The sequence below is a fragment of the Branchiostoma floridae genome, chromosome 18 (genome assembly GCF_000003815.2).
Source record: "Branchiostoma floridae strain S238N-H82 chromosome 18, Bfl_VNyyK, whole genome shotgun sequence".
Lineage (NCBI taxonomy): Eukaryota > Metazoa > Chordata > Leptocardii > Amphioxiformes > Branchiostomatidae > Branchiostoma > Branchiostoma floridae.
This window is the reverse complement of record NC_049996.1, coordinates 16,851,301-16,874,191: the sequence shown is the minus strand read 5'-3', so window position 1 is coordinate 16,874,191 and position 22,891 is coordinate 16,851,301. Positions and strand designations below refer to the sequence as shown.

Sequence of the window (22,891 nt, the reverse complement as noted above, 5' to 3'; positions counted from 1 at the left end):
GAGGAGAAGAGAATGAACAGAAAAAGAAAGGACCAAAGGAAGAATAGGAGAGTACCGGAATCCAAAGGGCGGTCTGGAGAGAAAATTGTCAACACCACCGTCACGAAAAGAGTTGATTAGACTAGTGCTTCTTTAAGCGTAGCCAAAGATGGTGAACTAGAGATGTCAGCTTCTGCCAGCATGTTGCCTTCACTCTGCTGCTGTAATTTATCTAAACCAGACACCAATGTTGCCATTGGTATGTCTTTTTCATCAACATTATCTGCTTGGAATGACTCTCGTTTTGCTTTGGTATCTTGCAAGTCAGTCAGAAATTCTTCACTACCTGATTCTCTTCTAGCTTCTCGTTTTTGCTTTGGCTCCTCCAAACCTGAGAGAAACTCTTCCTCTCTGCCAACATTACTGGATTCAGTTACCTTTCGTTTGGCTACTGGTCCTGCTAAGCTAGTTAGAAAAACATCTTTGTTTTCCTCCATATCAGATGCTTCTAAGCTCTGGGTTGAATCTTGTGGCTCATATGCTGAAGATACATGTTTGGTTTCATTGTCTGTTGTGAAAGGGTCTCCAGTTCTTGCTTCTGCTAAACTGGCAAGGAATGTGTCCCTTCCTTCTTCCCAGCCCAACAGTCTTCTGTTCTTTCCTTCTTCCAAAGCTGTGAGGAAAGCCTGAGCCTCTAAATCCTGCTGAAACTCTGCCCTTTCCTTCTCTGTTTGCACTTCCCATGTTTGCAAGGGAGAATCAACTTCTTCATCAGGTCCGAAATGTGTCGAATCTTCCTCTGCATCCGATATATCTTCAAAGTCTTCAGGCACAACATCTTCTCCTTCCCTGATAATTTCTTTAACATTTTCCTCAAAAACATCGTCCAAGAAAGAATCAGATTCTGGGAGGGAGTCAGACGCTGGAGACAGCTGAACGTTAGCTTTTCTCTTTTCACTCCCTTCTGTCAAACTTGCCAGGAAAGTGTCCTCTTCTGGTGAGAATTCCTTACCTACCAACTCTGTACGAGAGGCATGCAGGATGCTTTCCTCTTTCCTTGCCATTGCTTGATTTTGCTTGAGCTCTGCTAAGATCTCAAGGAACATTTCAGACTCAGACACAGATTCATGTTCAAGCGAAGGAGATGTTGGAATGTTATCTTTCCGCTTATCTCGCATTTCTGACAAACTTTCCAGAAAAGTGTCTCCTGACAAATCCTGCTCTGTCAGTGCAGGTCCCGTTACATCAGACACCAGCATTGAACTGCGCTCTTCTCTAGCAACTGCCCGTTGTTGCCTTGGCTCTACCAAGCTTTCCAGGAAAGTCTCAGGCTCTAACTCAGGTTTAGGCGGCTCCAGGAATTCACCAAAGGGTTTCTCTTCAGTTTCAGAACCAGAAGGAATGTCTGATTCTAAGAATTCGTTTTCCTTATTAGGAAGTGTGAGCTCTCTTGGTGTGTACATTTCAACTGTTCTCTGCTCATAAGTTAGCAAGGATTCACATCTCTGTCTGGTTTCCTGCAAACTTGTCAGGTAGACATTGCCTTGCTGTCTGAACGGAGCTGGTTTGGGTTTTCCCAAGTTAGCAAGGAAAGTGTCTGTCCTCTCTTGGATGACAACTTGTCGCTTTTGCTTCCCTTCTTGCAAACTTGGAAGGAAAGCCCTGGCATCTCCAAATGGCACTAATCATGCAAAAACATAGGAAGTCCGATATTTGTAAAGCCCACTCAAGGAATGTGCTCCACAAATATCAGATACAAAACTGACATAATTTTAGGGGGATTTAATCTTTTAGTTTCAGGTTCATTTGTCAAGAAGAAGATGACGGTAAGGAAAAGAAGAAGACATTTTCTGGAGAAATTAGAATTACAGATGTGAATCCTTCTTAGTTGCAGATTATGCCTACTACTGTAGATTTAGAAGATATGGAAAAAGGAGGTGCTAAGATTAAAGCAATAGTTGATCATCTAATTGTTTATGGAAAAGTATAGTCCATTCAGTTGAAAACTGCAAAGCTAGCAAAGGAAAACTACCTTTATTTAGGAACCTCAGACTTGATTTGTTGCTGTTAAATCTACTACTAGAAATTTTAGACAAAACCTGTACAAGGCACATGAAGGAGAAGAAATTCTATGATCTCAAGGGCCAGAAGGGTGTCACTAACTAATGGAGGGAAGTTAAGACTTCTAGGTTGACAGGGGAAAGGTATTGGAGATTCCATTAGAGACTGAGTAACAGGACAGAAAGGGTGTATCACAAGGGCTACACAGGGTTTTGTAGGTTATGTAATAGGAGGTGAAGATGAAATTATGTGAAATGACAGATGTCAGGAGGCTAAAACTAACGCCTTCCTTTGAGCAAACACAACACATGGCAGTAAAAAGTGTACACTATTCCCAATAACGTACATGTATACAGAATCCAAATCACAGGCAGTGTAGTCAGAATATGTGCATTGCAACACAAGTTTTAACACATGAGAATTTGCATGCATATGGTCTTCCCTTCTTATGTTGATTTTTGGTGTCATACATGTTCATGTAATATGTTGAACTGTTTGTGAAATGTCCATGATGTACTACTATGAACAAAACTGTAATATTATAATGTTGTCAGTCTATTCAGATCTGTATGTCATATGGTCAGCAATGACTAGTATTTCCTGAAGATTATACTTTGAATTGCTTTACAAATCTGCCCAATAAAGAATGATATTTTTTTAGACAGGACCAGTGACAATTCTAAGAGACGAAGAAGTTTTTGAGGACCAAAGAGAAGGAGAAAAGGACATTCAAAACATTTAGATCCTTTATCTGCCTAGCCCAGCATATCTTCTTGAGTGAATATAATCCCTCCCAACTTGCTCTGAATGTATAAAAAAAGCTTACGTTTGACGATGAGCGTGGTGGTGTAGCGCGCCTCCCCTGCCACCAGTGTGTAGTTACCAGCATCATCCTGCGTGATGTTGATGATGCTCAGCTTGTGGAGACGCTTCTCTGACTCCATCTGGTACTTTTCTCCTGGAGATACAAAATGGCAAAGTTAATGCAATGCTTTCCAATGTAGCAAGTCATTTGGCCAAGACCAGAGATGCACTGATTAACATTTACAATATGTTACTCAACTTATAATGTTCAAGGGAAGCCTCCAGACGACAGAAACCAACAGCCAACAATTGCAAGAAGGATTATGATAAGCAAGACTTGTGACAAATATTCCATATTTAGGTTTTCCTTGCCAATTTCTTCACCCTGTACACAGGTACATGTACCATCAAAATGTGAACGTTGATTAAAGCCAATTAAAAAGAAATCAAATATGACTTCCATTCGTTCTTGCCTGAACTAATCTTCAAATACACCTCAATCTTTCATTCTGAGCTGATATTCTCGCCAACTTCTACTGACCTGCATATACATGTATGTCCTGACTGGACTAGTCAATTCCCAATCATACCTTTTCAGACCTGATATTTTTTACGTCAACTGACCTGCGTATATTTCCTTGTTTGACCCCCAAAATGTTAATTAATGCCAATTGAAAAAGATACTAATAAAGACAATTTCCATTCCCAATCATACCTTAACCTTTTTTCTGAGCTGATATTTAAGCCTACTGACCTGCATGTATTTCCTTGTCGTTGTGCACATGTACATGTAAATGACCAGTTTCACCCCCAAATGTGCACGTTAATTAAAGCCAATTAGAAATAAATTAAAGACAATTTTTATGAGTTCTGGACGAAAGTAATCAATTCCCAATCATGATATTTTGCACTGACCTGCATGTATTTCCTTGTCGTTGTGCAGCCACTGCACGGCAGACACGTCTTCGTCGATCTCGAACTGAAGCGTCGCGGTCTGGTACTCCACAACCTCAAACGCCTCGATCGTCCGCTGCATTTCAACATGAGCAGCTGGGGAGAACAGAGATGTTGTTAAACTTAACTTTCTGTCTACCAAGGGTGCACAAAGGCACCAGGTCTGGGTTGTTATGGCATAAGTCAGTATAGAGATGGTTAAAGACAATTACCTGTGGCTAACATGACTATTCCTGCTCTACAAGATTATGTAAAATTCTCATTAAAATCCCTACTCAATTTCACTTTTGTCAGCAATATTTCAAGATTAATATCTACCTATGCTGTCAGATACAGTATTGGCTGTAGACAAACAAAAACTTTTTTTAAAGTAGGAAAACTAGGGACACTACAACACAAGGCAACATACCTTGAACAACAAAACAAGGGCTTTTGGAATCTTGACGACTCAAAAACCATTCCATATGTACAGTAACTGTTAATTCTTAGGTTAAAGATACAAAACACAAGAAACACTTTGACCACATGTAGAGTAATACTACTCGATATTGGTTCACCTTCTTCAAAAGAAAATCTCAACATTCTACTGTCACTTACAAACAATAAGGATTAAGATTGCAATTGGGGGGAAAAATTTCAGAGAGTATACTTGTCGTCATAAAAGTCTTTGAAAGTGACCTGCCAAGTAAAAGGTTCTGCTTCTGTTTTATAAGACATGAAACATGATATAATAGTCTGATGACACTCAGCTTTTGGTTCAAATCTTCCTAGGGGAGAATTTGTAAAAAAATGGTAACCTATACTGGAGAAAACAAAAATATCATAAAACTTCTGTGCCTCCTAGTCCTACAGGGCTCACACTTAGCGAGGGAAAAGAAAGCGGGATGCAGATCTAGAAGCGGGTTCGTTCTTACTCTCTACATAGATCGTGAAGACGTGACGCGTCTCCCCGGCAACGAACACGTAGTCGCCGGCATCCTCCGGCAGCGTATCGTATATCAACAGTCGATGGGTGAAGCGGTCTCGTTCAATCACATACTTGTCGCTAATCTCAAGCCTCAAGTCCTTATGGAGCCACTGAGCATCGAAATCCTCCTCGGAGATTTCGATTTCTAGGACAGCCGTGTCATGCGGGTCCACTCTGATTGGCTCGTGGGGTGCGGAGCGGATTTGAATATCAGGCAGGGGGGTCTCCTCATCAACTGTAACTGAGCAGCAGAATGCACGGCTCAAAGTTTGGCAGCAGGTTTGAAACGGCCGGCCAACTGGGTTAGTGTGGCACAGGGCAGGTTTTTTCTTTGTCATCCCATGAAATAATTTCAGTATGAATTATAGAATTGTTTTCTTGATTCAAGAAAGTTGTTTATTTTCGTCCTTACAATGTTGTTTTGAAGTTGAAATCTGGTCAAGAATGGCATTCGCACTTTTTGTCTTGTTGACAGCGAAATACAAAAAAATTGGTTACTGATTTGAACTGGGTCTATTCTTGAAAACTTGTCGAAAGATTTACAGATAGTCTTTTTGCTGTTGGGTAGACTGTTGGGATGACAGAGAATGGCGAGAGCCCTGGTACGGGATTTAGACGGTGGCAGTGCAGGAGTGAGACAGCAGAACTTGTGCTGGCAGCCAAAGGACGTCAGTATGAGCTTATCTGACTCGTGTCAGTGGGAGGTTGCAAGGGAATGGATGCAACGAGGTTGAACTATAACCGTGCATGATGCAAAGGTGCTGAATGCAAGCATACCAAAAAAAAATAAGAAACTGAAATGGACTGAAGGGCTAACTTGAGCAGAAAATAATCAAAATGAAACAAAAAAGTGAAAAGAAACTAAAAATGTACCTTCATGGAGTACTTTAAGTGATTATCCATTTAAGTGATTATCAAATGAAGGAGTCTGAAAAAATGGTGAACTGAAATACTGTGGACATTCACACTTACGAAACGGTGGACTGGACAAGTGATTATTACTTCAGGTTAAGAACTGAAAACTACATGTACTACAGTGAGTTGGACATGATCTGGTTAATGATACAAGTAGAAAGTAACAACAAAATAACGCCAAGATATACACATTATCAAATCTTTCACGACTTACAAAACATCAAATTGATAAAATAATAATGACAAAGGTACAAAGATCCTAGACATGAACGTAATCACGAGTATACAAGACACCTCTCATTTGTCAACTGGTTGTTATCTTTTCTGTACAAGAGTTCAATGAGGGTTGCAATTGATGGTATCAGCACAAATAAAGATGAATTTTGGCCACCCCAAGTTACTTGCTTTGTTACTGAACATCACAAATTTAAGATCTATATGTAGTAGGTGGCAATGATAGGGTTCAGTGGCAAACTTACATCTGGTTACGTGTGTATCACGATACAGACTTTCCCCTAAGATTCTGTTGTGACGTTTCAGTTCAGCATGATATTTTTTTTAATCTAACAACCATGAAACTAAATTGGTGCGGCCTGTGGTGACTGTGGTATCTAAAAACACGAAATTCCTGATAATTGAGGCGAATCTTGACATACCTTCAACGTAGAGGGTAACGACCTCCCTGGTCTCGCCAGCGACGAAGACGTATTCGCCAGAGTCGCCCTGTTCGGTGTCGGCGATCAGCAAACGGTGTACGCAGCGATCGCGCTCCACCTTATACTTCTCGCTTGTCTCGATGCGAATCTCGTTCCGATACCACGAGACGTCCACGTCCTTGTACTGGTCGGTGACCTCGAACTCGAAGGTCGCGACCTCGTTGGGTTTGACAGTAATGGTTTCCATCGGCTTGCGGCGGAACTCCACGTATTTCACTGCAGATGGAAAAAAACGTTTAAGAACATACTTGCATAAAATCTACAAAAATTAACGTTAGTCTTCTCATAGTCAAATCAAGCTTCCTATCCGTTTTTGGTATTGATTGAATATAAAAAAAAGATTGGCAAAGCTAGAAAAGCAAATTCCTTTGCATGAAATTAAAGAACTGGTCTTCAACTGATCAAATTTAGTTTCTTGTTGAATGTTGGTATAATAATTGGTTACAAAGCTGTACATGACATTGTACATGTATGTAATACTATTGATGCTATTGCTATGTATACCCACCAAACCACTTTTGAGCAAGATTCTGTATGGCATTCTACTTTTATTTACTGTTCTATAGTCTCGAGGCTACGAGGCAAGATGCTAAATTAAGTTCTTGACAGAACGCACCTTCAACGTAAAGCGTCACGCTGGTCTGGGCGTCGTTAGCAACGAAGGAGTAATCGCCCTGGTCCTCGAGGGTGACATTGGAGATGTAGAGCCTCCTCACGCCGCCAACCTGCTCGAACCGGTACTTATCGCTGGTCGACAGGGTCACCTGAACAGGTGGAAATAAGATCAGGTTTCAGTTGCTGTTTATTGCCAGATGATCTTTGTTACTTACTTGAGTAAAAAGAAATCAGACAGTAGAAAGTTAGAAGTTAGAAGCTCTGAGGAAGATGTCTGACAGACATCGAAACATCAGCAGGTGAGAAAAACTGGTTGTGTAAAAGAAAATTCCTATGTCCTATGATCTACCGACCTGATGAAATTATTTTCGGTAGAAATGAATGATACAGTAGAAGATTCCATTACCATAGGAGTTAAAATCTGTGACAGCATTGGCCTAGGGTTTTAAACATACATGTATGTCATGCACAAGTCTAACTTGATGTTATTGTCAATGTCAGCTACAATTATCTAAAGTACTATTATTAATAACGTTTTCTTTCATTTTGCAGGTAATGTGTTATGCATACATTTTGTTCAGCTGTTTTTCTTGCCAGATGGTTCACTGCTTATCAATAATTCAATAAGTAAACTTCAATAAGAATTAAGATGAAAGTTAGTTTACCTCATTGCGGAACCACTGCCCCTCAACATCCTCCTCGGAGATCTCCAGCTCGAATGTGGCTGTCTCGCCGGGAGAGCAGCGCACGGGCTCGTAGATCTTACGGATAAACTCCACGTGTTTTGCTGTGGGGTGGGGGGGAAAGGGTGGCATTAGACACGCTTAAAGTTACGCTTAAAGGAAGTTTCCACCCTTCTTAACTTTTAACTTGAAGACAAAGTACAACATCTATGGTAAGTATGAACAGGTAACTGTCTGAGACATTACAGCTTACAATACAATACTACAATGTGTATAGATAACAAAGTTGAACAACAGCAAAGACTGTCTGTTAAGACTACAACAAGGGTATAGACAGTAGAAATGGAAAGAACTTGTTAAAGTCCTGTTTCTATGGTTACTGTACAATTACTTTTGGAAGAATTTTTGATGAACAAACCAATTATACATTATTGTGACGGCTCCAATGGTTTCTGATAAATGTGTTTAAGCTTTAACTCCTCATCATGGAGTGTGGTATCAACAGTGATTGTTTCTATGATGACTGTTACTATGGTGACTGTTACTATGGTGACTGTTACTATGGTAACTACCTGCTGGCTCAGAGCTGGCAACTGAAAGGGTGAATGGACAGGTGGGGTGGTGGCAGGAGAAGAAACGAAATGACGAGAGAAGACACACAGGAAAACAAGCAAACAAACAAACAGACAAACAGTTACATAAAGATAATGTTAATCGGAAGGAATGGCCAGAAAGCAAACACCACAGGAAAAAAACACTGCGATGACATGCACGGTGTATAGCTGTGCTGTTTAAGTGTGGTATAAGATGAAATGGTACAACTGTTGTACTACTGTTGTGCCATTGTCATCCTATAATATGGTCTACACACAGCCAACAGTTAGTGGAATTTTTCTTGTGATGTTTAAGTGACAGAAAGGGAAAGTACTTCAAAAGAAGACTGAAGAGGATTCATGTACAAGCAAGTCATTCAAATGAAAAGAATGGAAGAAAAGGAAGGAATTGAAGATTGAAGAAAGGATGGAAATGGAGAAAAGGACAGGATATTGATAAGTATCAAGGCTATGTAAAGAATAGGGAAAACCATGCAGTTTGGAAAGGAAGGTAAAAATGTCCGAAGGAAATGAAATGTTAAACTATTACTATGTGATCTGTCTCGATAACTTTAATTAACAACAATGACGTACTGTCAACATAGAGCGTTGCCGTGGCCTTGGTGTCCATGGCAACGAAGCTGTATTCTCCAGAGTCCTCCACGGTAACGTTGACGATCTCCAGTTTGTGCACCTTCTGGTCTGCGTGCACGTGGAACTTGTTGTTGGGCGCAATCGCTTCCCCGTTCTGTGTTGGGGGAATGAAATTTGGTCAACACGTGTGGCAAATAGGTTTGTGAAATGATACAGAGAAATTGTGAGTCCTGTGGAAATAAAAATCAAAGCAAGCTTGTTACAGAAACACCAGAAACCTGTGGCTGTCCGTGGTGCTGAAACATGTTTAAAAAACTACAATGCTTGAAAAAAATTCTTCTTACCCTTCTTACAATTCTTAACAAGGTTCGAGATTTGACAGCTACATGTATATAGTTATTACATAGGAGTTATAAGTAAAAATGTTCTGCAACTTTTCTACAGACTGAGATAGAAAATTATTATCCCTGGTGCTGAAATGCCCTCAAAAGCAGTTTATACTTAGTGTTCAAAACTTTCTTGAGTCGGTTCAATATTCAAATAAATGATACCAAAAATGTAACAATCTTTTGCAACTTTCCTTGCAGAGATTGAAAATCGTTTTCCTTGGTGCTGAAGTGCCTTCAAAAGCAGCTTATACTGTTCAAAACTATGTTACATCCTCAGTCAGTTAAGTGTGAAACTGTACACCCAAACAGTACCCACCTTTAGCCACTGCACATCCACTCCTGAGAAGTTGATCTCCACCTCGAAGGTTGCAGTCTGCTTCTCAAAGATCTTGATGTTCTGCAGCGGCCGAGTGAACTCAAGTTTGCGAACTACGGAAGAAAACATTAAGTAATGGTTATGACTAGGCTCATATGCTGTTGATTCCTTCCATGAAACCCACAACAACTTATTTCCTTGTTTCTCAAGCATTTTAAGGTGAAAATACAACAAGGGGCAAGCAGAAAAACACAGTTATAACTGTGTTCACTCTATGAAACTGAGTGCACTAAGACATAAACCTGGTCCTCAGGCTTTGGCTTCATGTTTGTTTGGTACATCCCTGACACAGAGACATGATTGGATAAAGAAACCATAGAAGACACAGCTAACACTTCTATAGCAACTGTTATAAGTTGAGATTACTGCATGTAGATAATACAGTTGTCACAGCAGAATTTGTCTAAATCCAATATCCTTGTACTACACTTTTGCTACTGACAAGAGCAAAGATGAAAAGTCTTATTTTTTTGCCTTTTCCTTCCATATTAACTTGAAGATAGCAACAAGGACCTGAAGATTATGGATAATATCTACAGGTTCTGAAGTAAAAGCGTCTTCTTACTCTCCACGACCAGCTGTGTAGTCTGTCGGAAGTCTCCGATGACAACGGCGTATTCGCCAGCGTCGCTCTGAGAAACGTTGGAGATGACAAGGCGGTGCACGCAGCCCCGGACCTCGATCGTTACACGGTCGCTCGGGGCGAGAACACTGCCCTTCCGCTCCCACTGCACCTCAATGCCTGGGGGATAGGCAAATGTTAAACATTGTTAGCAGCGCCACCTAGCTGCAGTACCAGTCAAAATTACCATGAGGAATATATCCATCTGAAATGTTGTCTGTTGATTGTATTATACATGTACATTGATGAAGATTAGCCGTCCAGGTAATAAGATTACTCTAGCAACTGGATATGATTTTGTGTTAGTAAGACGTTTCCAAAATCACATCCCGTTGTTTGAGTATTGCTATTTAGCATATTATACATGTAGTTCTTACTGGGATTTTCTAACCTGATAAAATTTTTCATCTGTTATTCAAACTTTACATCGTATACAGTCTTGCAACTGACTTCATATACAGCCGGCTGAATTGCACTATTAACAGTACAATACAATACAATGGAGTTTTGGATGATCCAAATAACTAAGACATACACTTCTTGATAAAATTATATATTTGTTCTTCAATCGTGTTGTATCAAGCAGTTTTAAATCTATGGTGAAATCATTGGAATGCATTGTTTTACGTACCTTCGTGTGAAATCTCCACTTCGAAGCTCGCGGTCTCCTGTTCGTAGACGGTGACAGGCTGCAGTGATCTCGTCACCTCTAGAGGGCGCTCTGTGGGAAACAAGACACACAATCGTGAACACACTTGCACAGCAAATCTTTGATGGTGAGTTTTACTAGGCATAACAGTTTCACAAGGCTTTTTCAAAAACTTCTTAGCCTTACCCAAAGACAAACCCTAGGATGTAATTCCCAACTTGAAAATAAGAAAATGAAAAGTATTTGGATATTTTCAATTTCAACAGATAAAAAATTATTGCTTTTAACGTATTTCTGGCCTTTTTGCTTGAATTCCAATTAAAATGTACATTTTTTTTATGATAAAATTTTAACAGATGCAAAAAAAAATCATTGCTTTGAATGTATTTTCTGACTATTTTTGCTGGTTCTAATTAAAAATGTGAATTTATGTCTCATGTGACCAAATTGTGAGTTACACCCTTGTTTCTGGATCAGGCTGAGATGTTCTTGACGAAGCATTGCAGCTTCACCACTCGTTAACGTCACCTGTAACGACCAACTGAGCGGAAGCCGTGACATCACGGCACTTGAACTTGTACTCCCCGGCGTCCTCGAACGCCAGATCCTTCACCGTGACCCGGTAGAAGAAGTGCCGGTGTAATTTGATCTGTACGCGGTCGGAGTTCGTCATCTCCCTGCCATTGTGGAACCACTGGTGCTCAAGGTCATCCTGACTCAGCTCGATCTCGAAGGTCACGGCGCCCGTTTCCATGGCTTCCATGTTCTGGAGGGGTTTCCTGACCTCCAGAGGAAGGGCTGGGGAGAGGAGAGAACAGACATGTTGGTGATCTGAAGGTCACAGCAAAGGTGAAAACAAATCACTGTCACATGACTTAGATTTGGGGTTTTAGAATCAAGGAAGCTATGAATAGCATGCAAGGTTCTTTTCTTCTAACATGAAAAGTTTTCACTATGAACAACATGTATTTGTTTCAAGCTTACAAGGTTACTCCACAATCTATTAAATCTTAGAATATAATACCTTACCAAAAAAAGTAACTCAGTCTGGTACTTTACATGGCAACTTAAGCATTCACCATCTGTTTGTTTTTGTTCAACATTCTTCCAAACTGACTTGTATCAAGCACTTACATGTAGCAATATCTATGTCAAGTTGGCACGTGTATTTCAATGCAGGCAAGCACAGATAGACAAGAGCATTTAGCAATTGACACTCAAGTGGTCGAGCACAACCATAAGTGAACAACTTTCCACAATCAGTGAAGAGAGGCAACAAAGTGGGACAGTATGGTGCACTGTGGAACATGTCAAACACACATTCAGTCCGTCAGTCCTTTGTGCTTTTAATGGTGATTTTAGGCCTTTCCATACGAAAAAAAACATCAATGTCTGCATGGAAAAAATAAAATAGGAAATGGAATTTAAATAAAATGTCCTTTTATTTAACAACAAGAATTATCTGCTGACCGTCTGTTACCTTCTTCGGGGCAATAGACATATGGTCATCAAATTTCAGCAGGTAATTATGTACAGGTCGCAATTAGATAGACTTTAAGTGATTTAACAAGTGATTTTTCTGTAATGTCTTGTTTTCTTTTGGAAAGGCCCTCTGTGAAACTGAGATAATGAAACCATACTTACATTGTTCTGTAACTGCAGGTGGAATGGCGGCAAAACAACATGGAAACAGGATGACAAGAGCACAACAGCAGCATGGAAACACCATGATGGCAATGCAATAATAGTATGACAACAACAATGGAGACTTATCAAAGAATAGTTTGAGTATTACATGAAAATAAGCTACATTTGTGTATTTAGCATATCATAATGGTACAAGGATGATGAATGGTATAAGGTTGCAAAACGACATCAACAATGAACATCTTGTCAATAAGCTAAACAAGAGATGACTAAACAGGAGAAAACATAATTTATCATTCCATAAACTAGAAGAAACATATCCATGTAGTAAAATAGCTATAGGAAGACTCAAATTGGATGAAATTCTGGTATGATAAGGTGTCCAATTTGCACAGTATGACTGTCACTGTAATAGTGGCTTGATATTCAGGCAAGTCGAAATATCTATCAAAAAGACATATTCTGCCATGATGAAAGAATGTAATGTCTCTGTGCAAGTTAATTATAACCAATCAAACTAACTGTCGATAGAAATAACTGTAAAAGTTTAACCAACAGGATAGTGGCCGCATGTCCTTCAAAGTCTTGCATTTACATGTTTCGGTTTGTCATATTCCTGAGTTTTGACAAAGATAAGAAGGGCAGATACATTATCTTCATCCAGTTTGAATTTGTCTTTTTGTAAGAGGACCAGTAGGCAGGGCTACAGGATCAGACTATTTTCATCCAGTTTGAGTCCATCTACAGGTACAGGTGTGTAAGAGGACAGGTGTGTTACCTGTGACAGTGAGTGTGGCGGATGATGTTGCCTTCTCCACCTGGCAGGTGTACTGTCCAGCATCCTCCAGTGTCACGTTACGCACCACCAGCATCAGGCACTTACGCATCACCTGTAACCCATAAATCACCCAATTAGCTCGTTAACTCATTAACAACAACAACGTTCCCACGCTTAGGCATTAAGATCAGGTACGTATGCATCACATGTAGTCAATAACTCACCAACATTAACAAACTAGCATCAGCAATCAATAACTCAGTTAACTCAATAACTCATTAATAAACCAAAACCAAACACTAATATGCATCACCTGAAACCTATAACTTACAATTACGATAACTGAATTCTACATTACTCAGTTAACCCATTAACGTATCAGCTGTCAGCTAACCCATCGACTAATTAGCACACAAGATAGCTAACCATCTATTGACAGCTCACTAACCTATTAACCAAATCGATAACTTACCTGCTGCTGATACTTGTCTCCCATGGTGATCTCGACGCCATCCTTGTACCAGCGAGGTTTGGCAAACTCCTGGTTCACGTCGGCCTCGAACACCGCGGTGGCGTCACGCTCCTTTGCAGTCACATCCGCCAGCTCCTTGGTGAAACCTAACTCAACCACCTCTGCACATGGGGGGGAGGAAAATAGATGTGTTATAAAAGAACTGAAAGAAACAACACTGCACTCTGTACATGGACAGTAGATGAAAATAAAATGTGGAAAAACAATTTTTCTGTTTTTGAAGAACAAAACTACATACTCCAGAGATATCATGATGATGGTGTCTACTAAATATTTAAATCAGATCTCACATCTGTTTAACCCTCAAACCACCGTATGGGGTCAAAACTGACCCCAGGCGTATATCAATGTGTGCCATTTTGTCATTTCTAGTCGAAAACAAATTTCCTTCCAGGAGTTTGTTTGTGTATATGTCCTTTAACTTTTTCTACGTTTTTATCGAGATTGGTCCATTGTTGATTAAGTTATCTTCGAATGTTTATGCATGGTCCGGTGGGGTCAAAACTGACCCCAGCATTTTTTTAAACAAACTTTTGCGACCCACACTTAAACTACTTATGGTAGGATCACGAAATTTTCAGAGAATGATGGACATGTAAACCGAAATTATTGTAGCAATTTTTGTGCCATTATCATGTTATATGACGATATTATGACGTCATCTAGGTAATATCGGCCGCCATCTTGGAATTTGACTGATGACGTCATCAAATTAGCATAAATCATGAATATTGAGTTCTGAAATTTACGTTGAATTTTATAAGATGTTATAAACAACTGTTATTTGCCAAGAAAACCTTAAAACTTAAATGTTTAATACAAAATTAGAAAATTTCGTAATTAATTTGTCTGTCAGAATTCCGTTGCCATGGCAACATGAAAAATCATGAACATACTTTGTTCACTGAAAATGTTTGCTATTAAAATTTTCTAAAAAGTTACTAAGTTTGGTGGCCCTAGCATAAGCCATTCAGGCGCTATATGGCATTGAAGCTGGTACAGGCATCAAAAACCTCCTTCCCGGTCTGAATAGCGTTGGTGCAAAATGTGGTCCTCATGATCTTTTGCATAAATTATGATAATAAGCTTGAAGTATTTTCACCTAATCATGTCAGATTGTCCCACATAGATCAATGAAACTATACATATATACAAATCACAAAAAGATTCACACAAAAACTGTATTTGTACAAAACGTTATGGGGTCAGTTTTGACCCCATACGGTAATCTACGTCACAAAAAAGCTACGGTGGTTTGAGGGTTAATTATTCTTCCAGGGGTGCTAAAATGCGTATGACAGATAATTGTTCTTTTCTGTCAAAGCCAAATTCCTTTATTATAAGTTTTTTATGAAAACAATATTTAGAGAAAAATTGTTTGGTGTCACAACTATGAACTGGGAAAGATGATAGTGACTTACTTGGCACGAGTAGGAAGGCTGTGCACGAGGCACTTCCCGCCGCGTTGTCGGCCTTGCAGACGTATGTCCCAGAATCCTCGTGGTCCGGGTTGGGGATGGTCAGGACGCAGGTTGTTCCGTCGCGCGTGATCTGGATGCGCTCGCTCGACTGCAGCTCTGCGCCGTTCTTGAACCAGCTGATGCGTGGTTCCGGCTTACCGGTCACCTTCGCTTCGAACCTGCACTGCTCGCCTGGAGGGGCAGGAAATAGGAGGTTTACAGTCAATTTCTTTTCAGGAAACAATGTAGATCAAAAATATAGAAATATGTATCTGGTATACAATAATTTTTTTTCCAAAGAACTGTGTGAAGAAAACAAAGAACACTATAGATAGGTATTATGTGGGACACAGAAGTGCGAAAAGTTCTAAATTATCTTAAGTTGTAGAGTAAGTTATCTTAAGTAGTCTTGGAAATCTTCACTGCATTCAGAGACATGAATAAGATTTTTATGATTAAACCTCTGCTTGATTTTCTGTTTTTTATCTTTAGTATTATTTTTTCTGTGAACAGTGTAACCCAAAAAATACATAATATTATTTGGGACAAAAAAGCATGAAACATTCTGAATTGTCTCAAGTTGTTGTATGCTTTAATTTGTGAACTGTTTTTTTTTTTTATTTCAAGGTGTGCTCAAGTTTTATTTTCTGGTTTCATCTTAAATACTGACAGACCTCACTATAACTGACATGGTTAAATTTTTCAACTGCAAACTTTTGGCAATGATTCAGCTCCTGAACTCTGACATTTCCTTCTTGTCTCCTATCTAGCCTCCACTTGAGTTTCCCTCCCATAACGGGTGATATAACCTTACTGAGCTACAGTCCTGACATACTCCACATACCACTCCCCCCTCCCAACCCAGGGGCTGCATGGCGGCCAGGCAGACATACCCCACATTCCTAACCACCTGCCTAACATAGAATAAATACCTCACAGGCTATTTCTGACTCAGGGACAGGATCAGGTTTCACCCTGACCTTCTCTGCCATATTTGGTACCTCATTTGCATACAATGGCAGTGAGAGAGCATGATTTGAATACAATGGGTCAAATTTGAATACAATTGGCTTTCTTGCAGTCAGAAGCCTCTGAAATAAGTTTTCAGAAAGTTGAAGACCTTAAGATTGATTCATTTCAATGAATAGAGATTATTTCACAATAAATCGCAATGCTTACATGTGTACATGCTTAGTTAGATATTGAGTGAATGTGTCATTAACCATTAGGAATTGAGACTTACAATAATCAATACTGTCACCAGTTTTATAGACTTATGAACTTACCAGATTTCTGATCTTAGTTTTGCATCTTACAGAACTTTTTTTATGAAGTTACATGTATGCTTACTCACATTCTGTTCTGTGGGTAGCTTCATTATTATTTACCCATAGTTATTTAACAAGTTTTATCAACTCATTAACTCACCAGGCTTGAGTTTCTGGTTCTGTATCTCTTGGGCAAGCTTAGGTTCTTTTAGACTGCTAACTCATAGATTATACTGTGGCTGTATTTACCTTCATCAACTTTTCATTAACTTATCAACAAACACTTTACAGTTATATGCTTTATTACGTTAAAATCATTAACTCACCAGGCTTGAGCTTCTGGTTCTGCATTTTCTGGGTGAACTTAGGTTCTTTTATTGTGCAAACTCATAGATTTGGTTGGATTTATCTTCATTAACTTATCATTAACTTATCATTAACTTATCAACTGACCAGGCTTGAGTTTCTGGTTCTGTATCTTCTGGGTGAACTTGGGTTCTTTTAGTTTTGCAAACTCATAGTAGATTTGGTTGGAGACGGGAGAACCACAATAACGATAACTTATCATTAACCCATTATTAACTCATTAACTGACCAGGCTTGAGTTTCTGGTTCTGCATCTTCTGGGTGAACTTGGGTTCCTCCATGCCTGGTTCCTTCTTCGGTCTCTTCTCGGGGGGCGGGGCGGCCCGGGCGGGCGCTGCCTCTACCGCCACTTCTCTCTTCTTCAGGGGCTTGGCCTCCTGCAAGACACGGAGAAAACGTCTTAGGCACATCTCAAGGAATCCGGAGAACCGATTTTGCATACCGAAAAGCAAAACTGACCAGTTAGAAGATCTGAGGAAGATGTCTGTTAGGCCTCAAGATATCAGCTGGTAATATTAACTGGTTGTGTAAAAGAAAACTCTACTATCCAATTTTGCATTAATTTTAATATTACTTTTCTACTTCTCAATATAGATTTGCTTGAGCATATCTGATTATCTTGGCTTGCTTGAAGACAATAAGACTATAAAATGTCTCAGATATTATCTCAAGGATGTAAAAACCACATAGTGTTTGAGTCTCTTTGTAGACATCGAGAAGACCCTGAATCTTCATAAAAATGCAAGAAAAACATGGAATCCGAATCAAAACAAAGTGTCCCTTACAATTTTGATTTCCTCCTTGGTGATTCCCTTGAGCTCCATGCCAGCCAGTTTCTCGTAGTAGCCGGGCTCGAACCTTTTCTGGAACTTCTTCTGCAGCTCCACTGAGGCCAGCTCTGCTTCACTCTTCTCTTTGGTTACTGTGGAACAAGATGGAAGGGATGTCAACGTTCTGCTGCAGTACTGTAGAAGGCTACTAGGTGGCCTATTACTGAACTTATACTTTGTTTTGCTGTCAGGCACATAGATACTGAATATATAAAGATCCATCCACAGCTTCTCCAAGAATATGTTTCTGTGTTTTCTTTTGTTTAAGCCAGTCATGTTAAACTGGCTTAAACAAAAGAAAACACAGAAACACATTCTTGGAGAAGGTAAAAAGAATTTGATCTAAAAAAAAAAAGATTATTCCATTAGATTATTAATATAGAATCGAGCCCATAGGAAGCCACACAGCGAAACATTTTTGTTGTGTACTGGTTCGAATAAAGTTCCTAAACGGGGAACATGCGGCTCCAGCGTCTTTTCTGAAGATGAGGCGCAAGTGTGAACGGTTGGCTTGAGGTTGTCCTTCTCCACATACTCTCCATAAGATTATCAAGTAACATCTTCCAGGACACTAGCTAGCTACACGGGTTCATTTCTTAAGTGTGCCAAGAATTCTGAGATTTCTCTGGTTAGAAAGCCTGTTCCAGAATGCCATCCTTCGCCTTTGTGAAATGGGGTCATGTTGACATGTCTAATAGTATCTGTTCTACATCATTCTGCATGTGCAACACTTCCAAATGATGAGAACTAAACAATCTGCAGTGTACATGACCTGGCTATATTTTGTTATAGACCATTTACGTTTCTCTCTTAAGTCAATTTAACATAATGATTATGGTGTGCTTAGTATACATCCACGGTCAACTAAAACAATGTATTTTTAAGTTTACTATTTTTCTGTGTTAAAAAAATGAGGTCCAAATGCTGAGAACCAAACAATGGAGTCATTTAAGCCACACATTAAAAATCACTTCTTGTTAGTCACGGGTTGTCTGGCTTTGTAAGGCTTCCAGCTAACAAACATGGCGCAACAAAACCAGAAAACCCGGGGTTCTTCTCATGCAAATGGTGGAATGTTTGAAGGTCAAATCATGTGGACTTTGCCATTCACCAATTTGACCTTGGGGTACAAAAGACTTCCAACTTGCTAAACTGTACATTCAACTTACGGTCCAACATGCAGTTATGTCTGTTTTCACTTCTTTTGAGTACTAACAAGAACTAAGATTATAGCAACCGTTCAGTGTTGGTTTGACTATTACTGACATTGTACTAAAATATCCTGATTAAAAGATGCAAAATCTAAGGATTCAGAGCACCGAAGCTAATGGTACTATTTCTGTTGGCAAATTGTCCACAAAACTACACACCATTCTGCACATATTGCTTAGGGAACAAACCTTGTGTTGTTTCAGTGTATGTCTTTTTAAACTTAGCAAACAGACTTCTCTTGCTTGTAGATATGACCTAACTAAGATCCAATTAGATCTTAAGAATTTAGGTAAAAGTCAAGTGAATCAAAAGTTGAAAGGTCTTCAGTTTTAGTTTTGTTTGTTTTGCCAGAAAATACATCTCAGTTCTGTGACCCATTTTTCAAGTATCCCTGGTTACATCTAAAACTACAACAACACAGCAAACTTAACAAAGAATTCTAAGACACCTCTCTGACTAGAATTGATCTTGAGGTGTTCTTCTCAACTCACCTTTCTCAACCTTCTTGAGTTTTGGCATCTCGAATCCTGGCGAGCGATCGCGCTTGACGGTGAGCTCCTCACGTCCCTTCAGACGGTGGTATCTGCGAAGGTCAGGGTCAGCAGCAGCTGTGGGGAGAGGAAGAGTTTGAACATTTCTGTTACTCGGTGTGAAAAATCAATTATTTTTGGTTCTCTTGGTTCTCTGTGACTGATCACAAATACATGAGATGAACCAGGAAGAACATGTATGAATTGCTAAGGAAAATATCAACTTTATGAAAAAAATACTTTTCATTCCAGGCAAACAGTTAGATTACATTGTTCCAACTTTGTTGAGGTTTTCAATTAATATTTCTGTGTTTCTTGGTGTAAAAATTTAGTATTTCTGCTGCTTTTGCCACCAATAAGCAAAGTGACATGAAAAATTCCAAAAATCAACAATCGTGGAAAATAGTAAAATTGGCAGTTTTGCTTGTTTGTTTTCCTTTGATCCTGTATATGTTTATCAGAAGCATTTAAATAATCATATTTCATGCTTAATAGCGGTACCTAAGAAGCAGACTCTCGTCTTACTTTTGGGAGGAGTCTTGAGGATGGTCCTGTAGTCCTCCTTGAGCTGCACCTCGAGAGGAACGACCGTCTCGGCCGTGCCCTGGCTGTTCTCAGCCACGACCTTGACCTCTCCGGCGTACAGGGTCTTACACTCCGGGATCTCGAAGTGGAAAATTCCGTCATACCACACGCGGAAACGCTTGCTCTGTAAGGGAACACATACAAGCATCGTTGAATCATAACGTAATAAGTTCCTCTGTCAGCAACTTTTGAATGACACTTACAATGCCTTGAAACAAGGAAAGGAAAGAATAAGCTAGAGAAAAAGCGTACACTTACTTAAGTAAGTGAGTTATCATACGTATCATACAAAAAAATTGTTTTTGAAAGTCCAATATACAAAATTTTCTAGTCTTCAAAACCTGCTTGACACAATTGAAGAACAGTGTGAGACTTTCCTGATGTTTTGTGTGGAATATTGACTCAGAAATGAAAGTGTGTCTTAATGTTCAGAATACAAAACTAGCAACTACATCATATCATATCAAAGTCTCAGATCCCCCCATGACCCCAGGGTGAGAGTTGAAAGGTGACTGACCTTCCTGATGATGGTGCCGTTGAGGTACCAGCGTACTTTCGGCTGTGGGTGTCCGGTGATGCGGCAGTGGAACTTGGCCTGATCGCCCTCCACCACGCGGCAGCCCTCCGGAGGCATCACGATCTCCGGCGGAGCTTTCTCGAACTCCGGCTCCGCCTCGTCTACGTACGTACGCATGGTCGACCTGTCAGAGGGCAAGGGTCATTATACAAGGTACCTTCTATACAGTCTACAACACATACCAAGGCTAGCTAAGGTTCACAGATTTTTAAAAAAAATTTAAAAAATATGATTAACTGGAAAAACATCATGAAAACAAAGCCTGAGGACCAGGTTTATGTCTTGGTGCTCTCAGTTTTATGGAGTGAATACAGTCATATTCAAGTTTTCCTCCCTGCCTGTTGCTCTTATGATGTCTGCTTCCCTTTGAAAAATCTGTGAACCAACAAATTGAATTGGTGTGGCCTAAAAATCACTTGCTACATGGGGACAACGTCCATTCTACTGGAAAGGGTGGAGGACATTACAAGCTTCCCGGAACCTTCGACCCAGTATCGACATCACATTTATTTGTCAAGTCAATAGTTGTAATGAGGGGAAGTCTTTACTTGTGAGCACAACATTGTCTTCTCTTTTAAGCAATTAAAACTAACATCATTTTTGTATGAACAAAAAGAGTTGAGTACGTAATAAATATACAAATAAGAAAGGGAATTTGATGGTGTAATAGATAAAAGTTAAAACTTGAACTCACTCTCTGAGCCTCCTCTCGTACTCGGTGAGTTTGCTGATGCCCCTCATGCCCTCGGGCAGCTGGGTCTCCTCAATCTTACCAGGAACATCTAGAGGGGGACAGCAGTCAAACAATTAAAACAAACAAACAAACAAACAAACAAACAAACAAACATTCAGTCACAGGTCAAGTTCTATAGCAATGGTCTTCTGTACACAGAAACTTTAAAACCATGATCCTCAATCTTACCAGGAACATCTAAAGGGGGACAGCAGTCAAACAAAACAATTAAAACAAACAAACACTCAGTCACAGGTCAAGTTCTATAGCAACGGTCTTCTGCACACAGAAAATTTAAAACCATGATCTTACCAGGAACATCTAAAGGAGGACAGCATTCAAACAAAACAATTAAAACAAACAAACACTCAGTCACAGGTCAAGTTCTATAGCAACGGTCTTCTGTACACAGAAACTTTAAAAATAAAACCATGATCCTCAATCTTACTAGGAACTTCTGAGCAGGGGGACAACATTCAAACCATTAAAACAAACAAAAAAACAACCAAACATGCACAGTTACAAGTCAAGTCCTACAGCAACAGTCTCCTGCACACAAACATGCACAGCTATACGTCAAGTTCAACTAGACAGCAAACAGAAACTTTGAAACAATGATACTCTATCTTACCAAGAACATCTGAGCAACAATACATGATGCATGTACATGCACAGTTACTCTTCAAGTTCAACAGGCAGTTTTTTTCCATATGCATAAACTTGAAAACAATTAAATTTAGTAACTATCAAGAAAAGTATAAGCACCTAAGTTCTAAATAGACTAGAAAATCTAAGAGCCTGTCCCAAAGTTGCTACATTGCATAGTTACAAGTTCAGATTCGCGCACTCGAACGAGGAAACTTTTTCTAAGACCCAAGAGTCAACTTTAAAACTTTCTTATTAAGAACCAGTAACCTTAAAAATTAAGAATCTGGAGGAGGATCTGACCTTTGACCACAAGGCGGGAAGATGTCTCGGCCTCTCCGTGCTGGTTGACGGCGCGACAGGTGATGATTCCGGTGTCGCGTGGATACGCCACCAGATAGTCCATGCTCACGAAACCAAACTCGTTCACATACTGCAGACGGTTGGCTGGGAAGGAAAAGGATAATGTTTTTTTATTATGACCAGGGGTTTGGGTGCCAATACGTGTATTACTGTATTGCACTATTACACAGGAATTTAGTTATCAACACCATGCTCTCAAAACCAAACTTGTTCACATACTGCAGACAGTTGGCTGGGAAGGCAAATGATGATGTTTTATATTTTATATAATGGTTTTCTAGTGCCAATATTAAATTAAATTCAATGCACTATTATGCAGTAACAGAATTTTGATATCAACACAACTTACAGTTTAAATTACAAGATAATCAACTGGATAAAATACAAGATAAGCAACTGGATAAACTTTCCTAAAGAGTCAAATGTTTCAGAATACATCCACTGTCTT

The 22,891-nt window shown here is 39.6% G+C and overlaps 1 protein-coding gene across 1 annotated transcript in view; it reads right to left on the bottom strand.

The window, feature by feature from the left end:
- The window catches only part of LOC118405877 (titin-like), a gene marked incomplete in the record, with an annotated part of 208,106 nt that overhangs the window by 118,826 nt on the left and 66,389 nt on the right, over window positions 1–22,891 (bottom strand). The window contains 22 exon segments of the mRNA XM_035805692.1: window positions 2,867–2,998; window positions 3,760–3,894; window positions 4,713–5,006; window positions 6,337–6,612; window positions 7,013–7,160; window positions 7,677–7,798; window positions 8,267–8,287; window positions 8,882–9,035; window positions 9,587–9,699; window positions 10,212–10,388; window positions 10,900–10,989; window positions 11,446–11,715; window positions 13,343–13,454; window positions 13,815–13,975; window positions 15,296–15,526; window positions 17,198–17,345; window positions 17,754–17,890; window positions 19,502–19,618; window positions 20,066–20,249; window positions 20,643–20,826; window positions 21,397–21,484; window positions 22,384–22,527. Coding sequence (XP_035661585.1) covers window positions 2,867–2,998; window positions 3,760–3,894; window positions 4,713–5,006; window positions 6,337–6,612; window positions 7,013–7,160; window positions 7,677–7,798; window positions 8,267–8,287; window positions 8,882–9,035; window positions 9,587–9,699; window positions 10,212–10,388; window positions 10,900–10,989; window positions 11,446–11,715; window positions 13,343–13,454; window positions 13,815–13,975; window positions 15,296–15,526; window positions 17,198–17,345; window positions 17,754–17,890; window positions 19,502–19,618; window positions 20,066–20,249; window positions 20,643–20,826; window positions 21,397–21,484; window positions 22,384–22,527 — 3,438 coding nt within the window.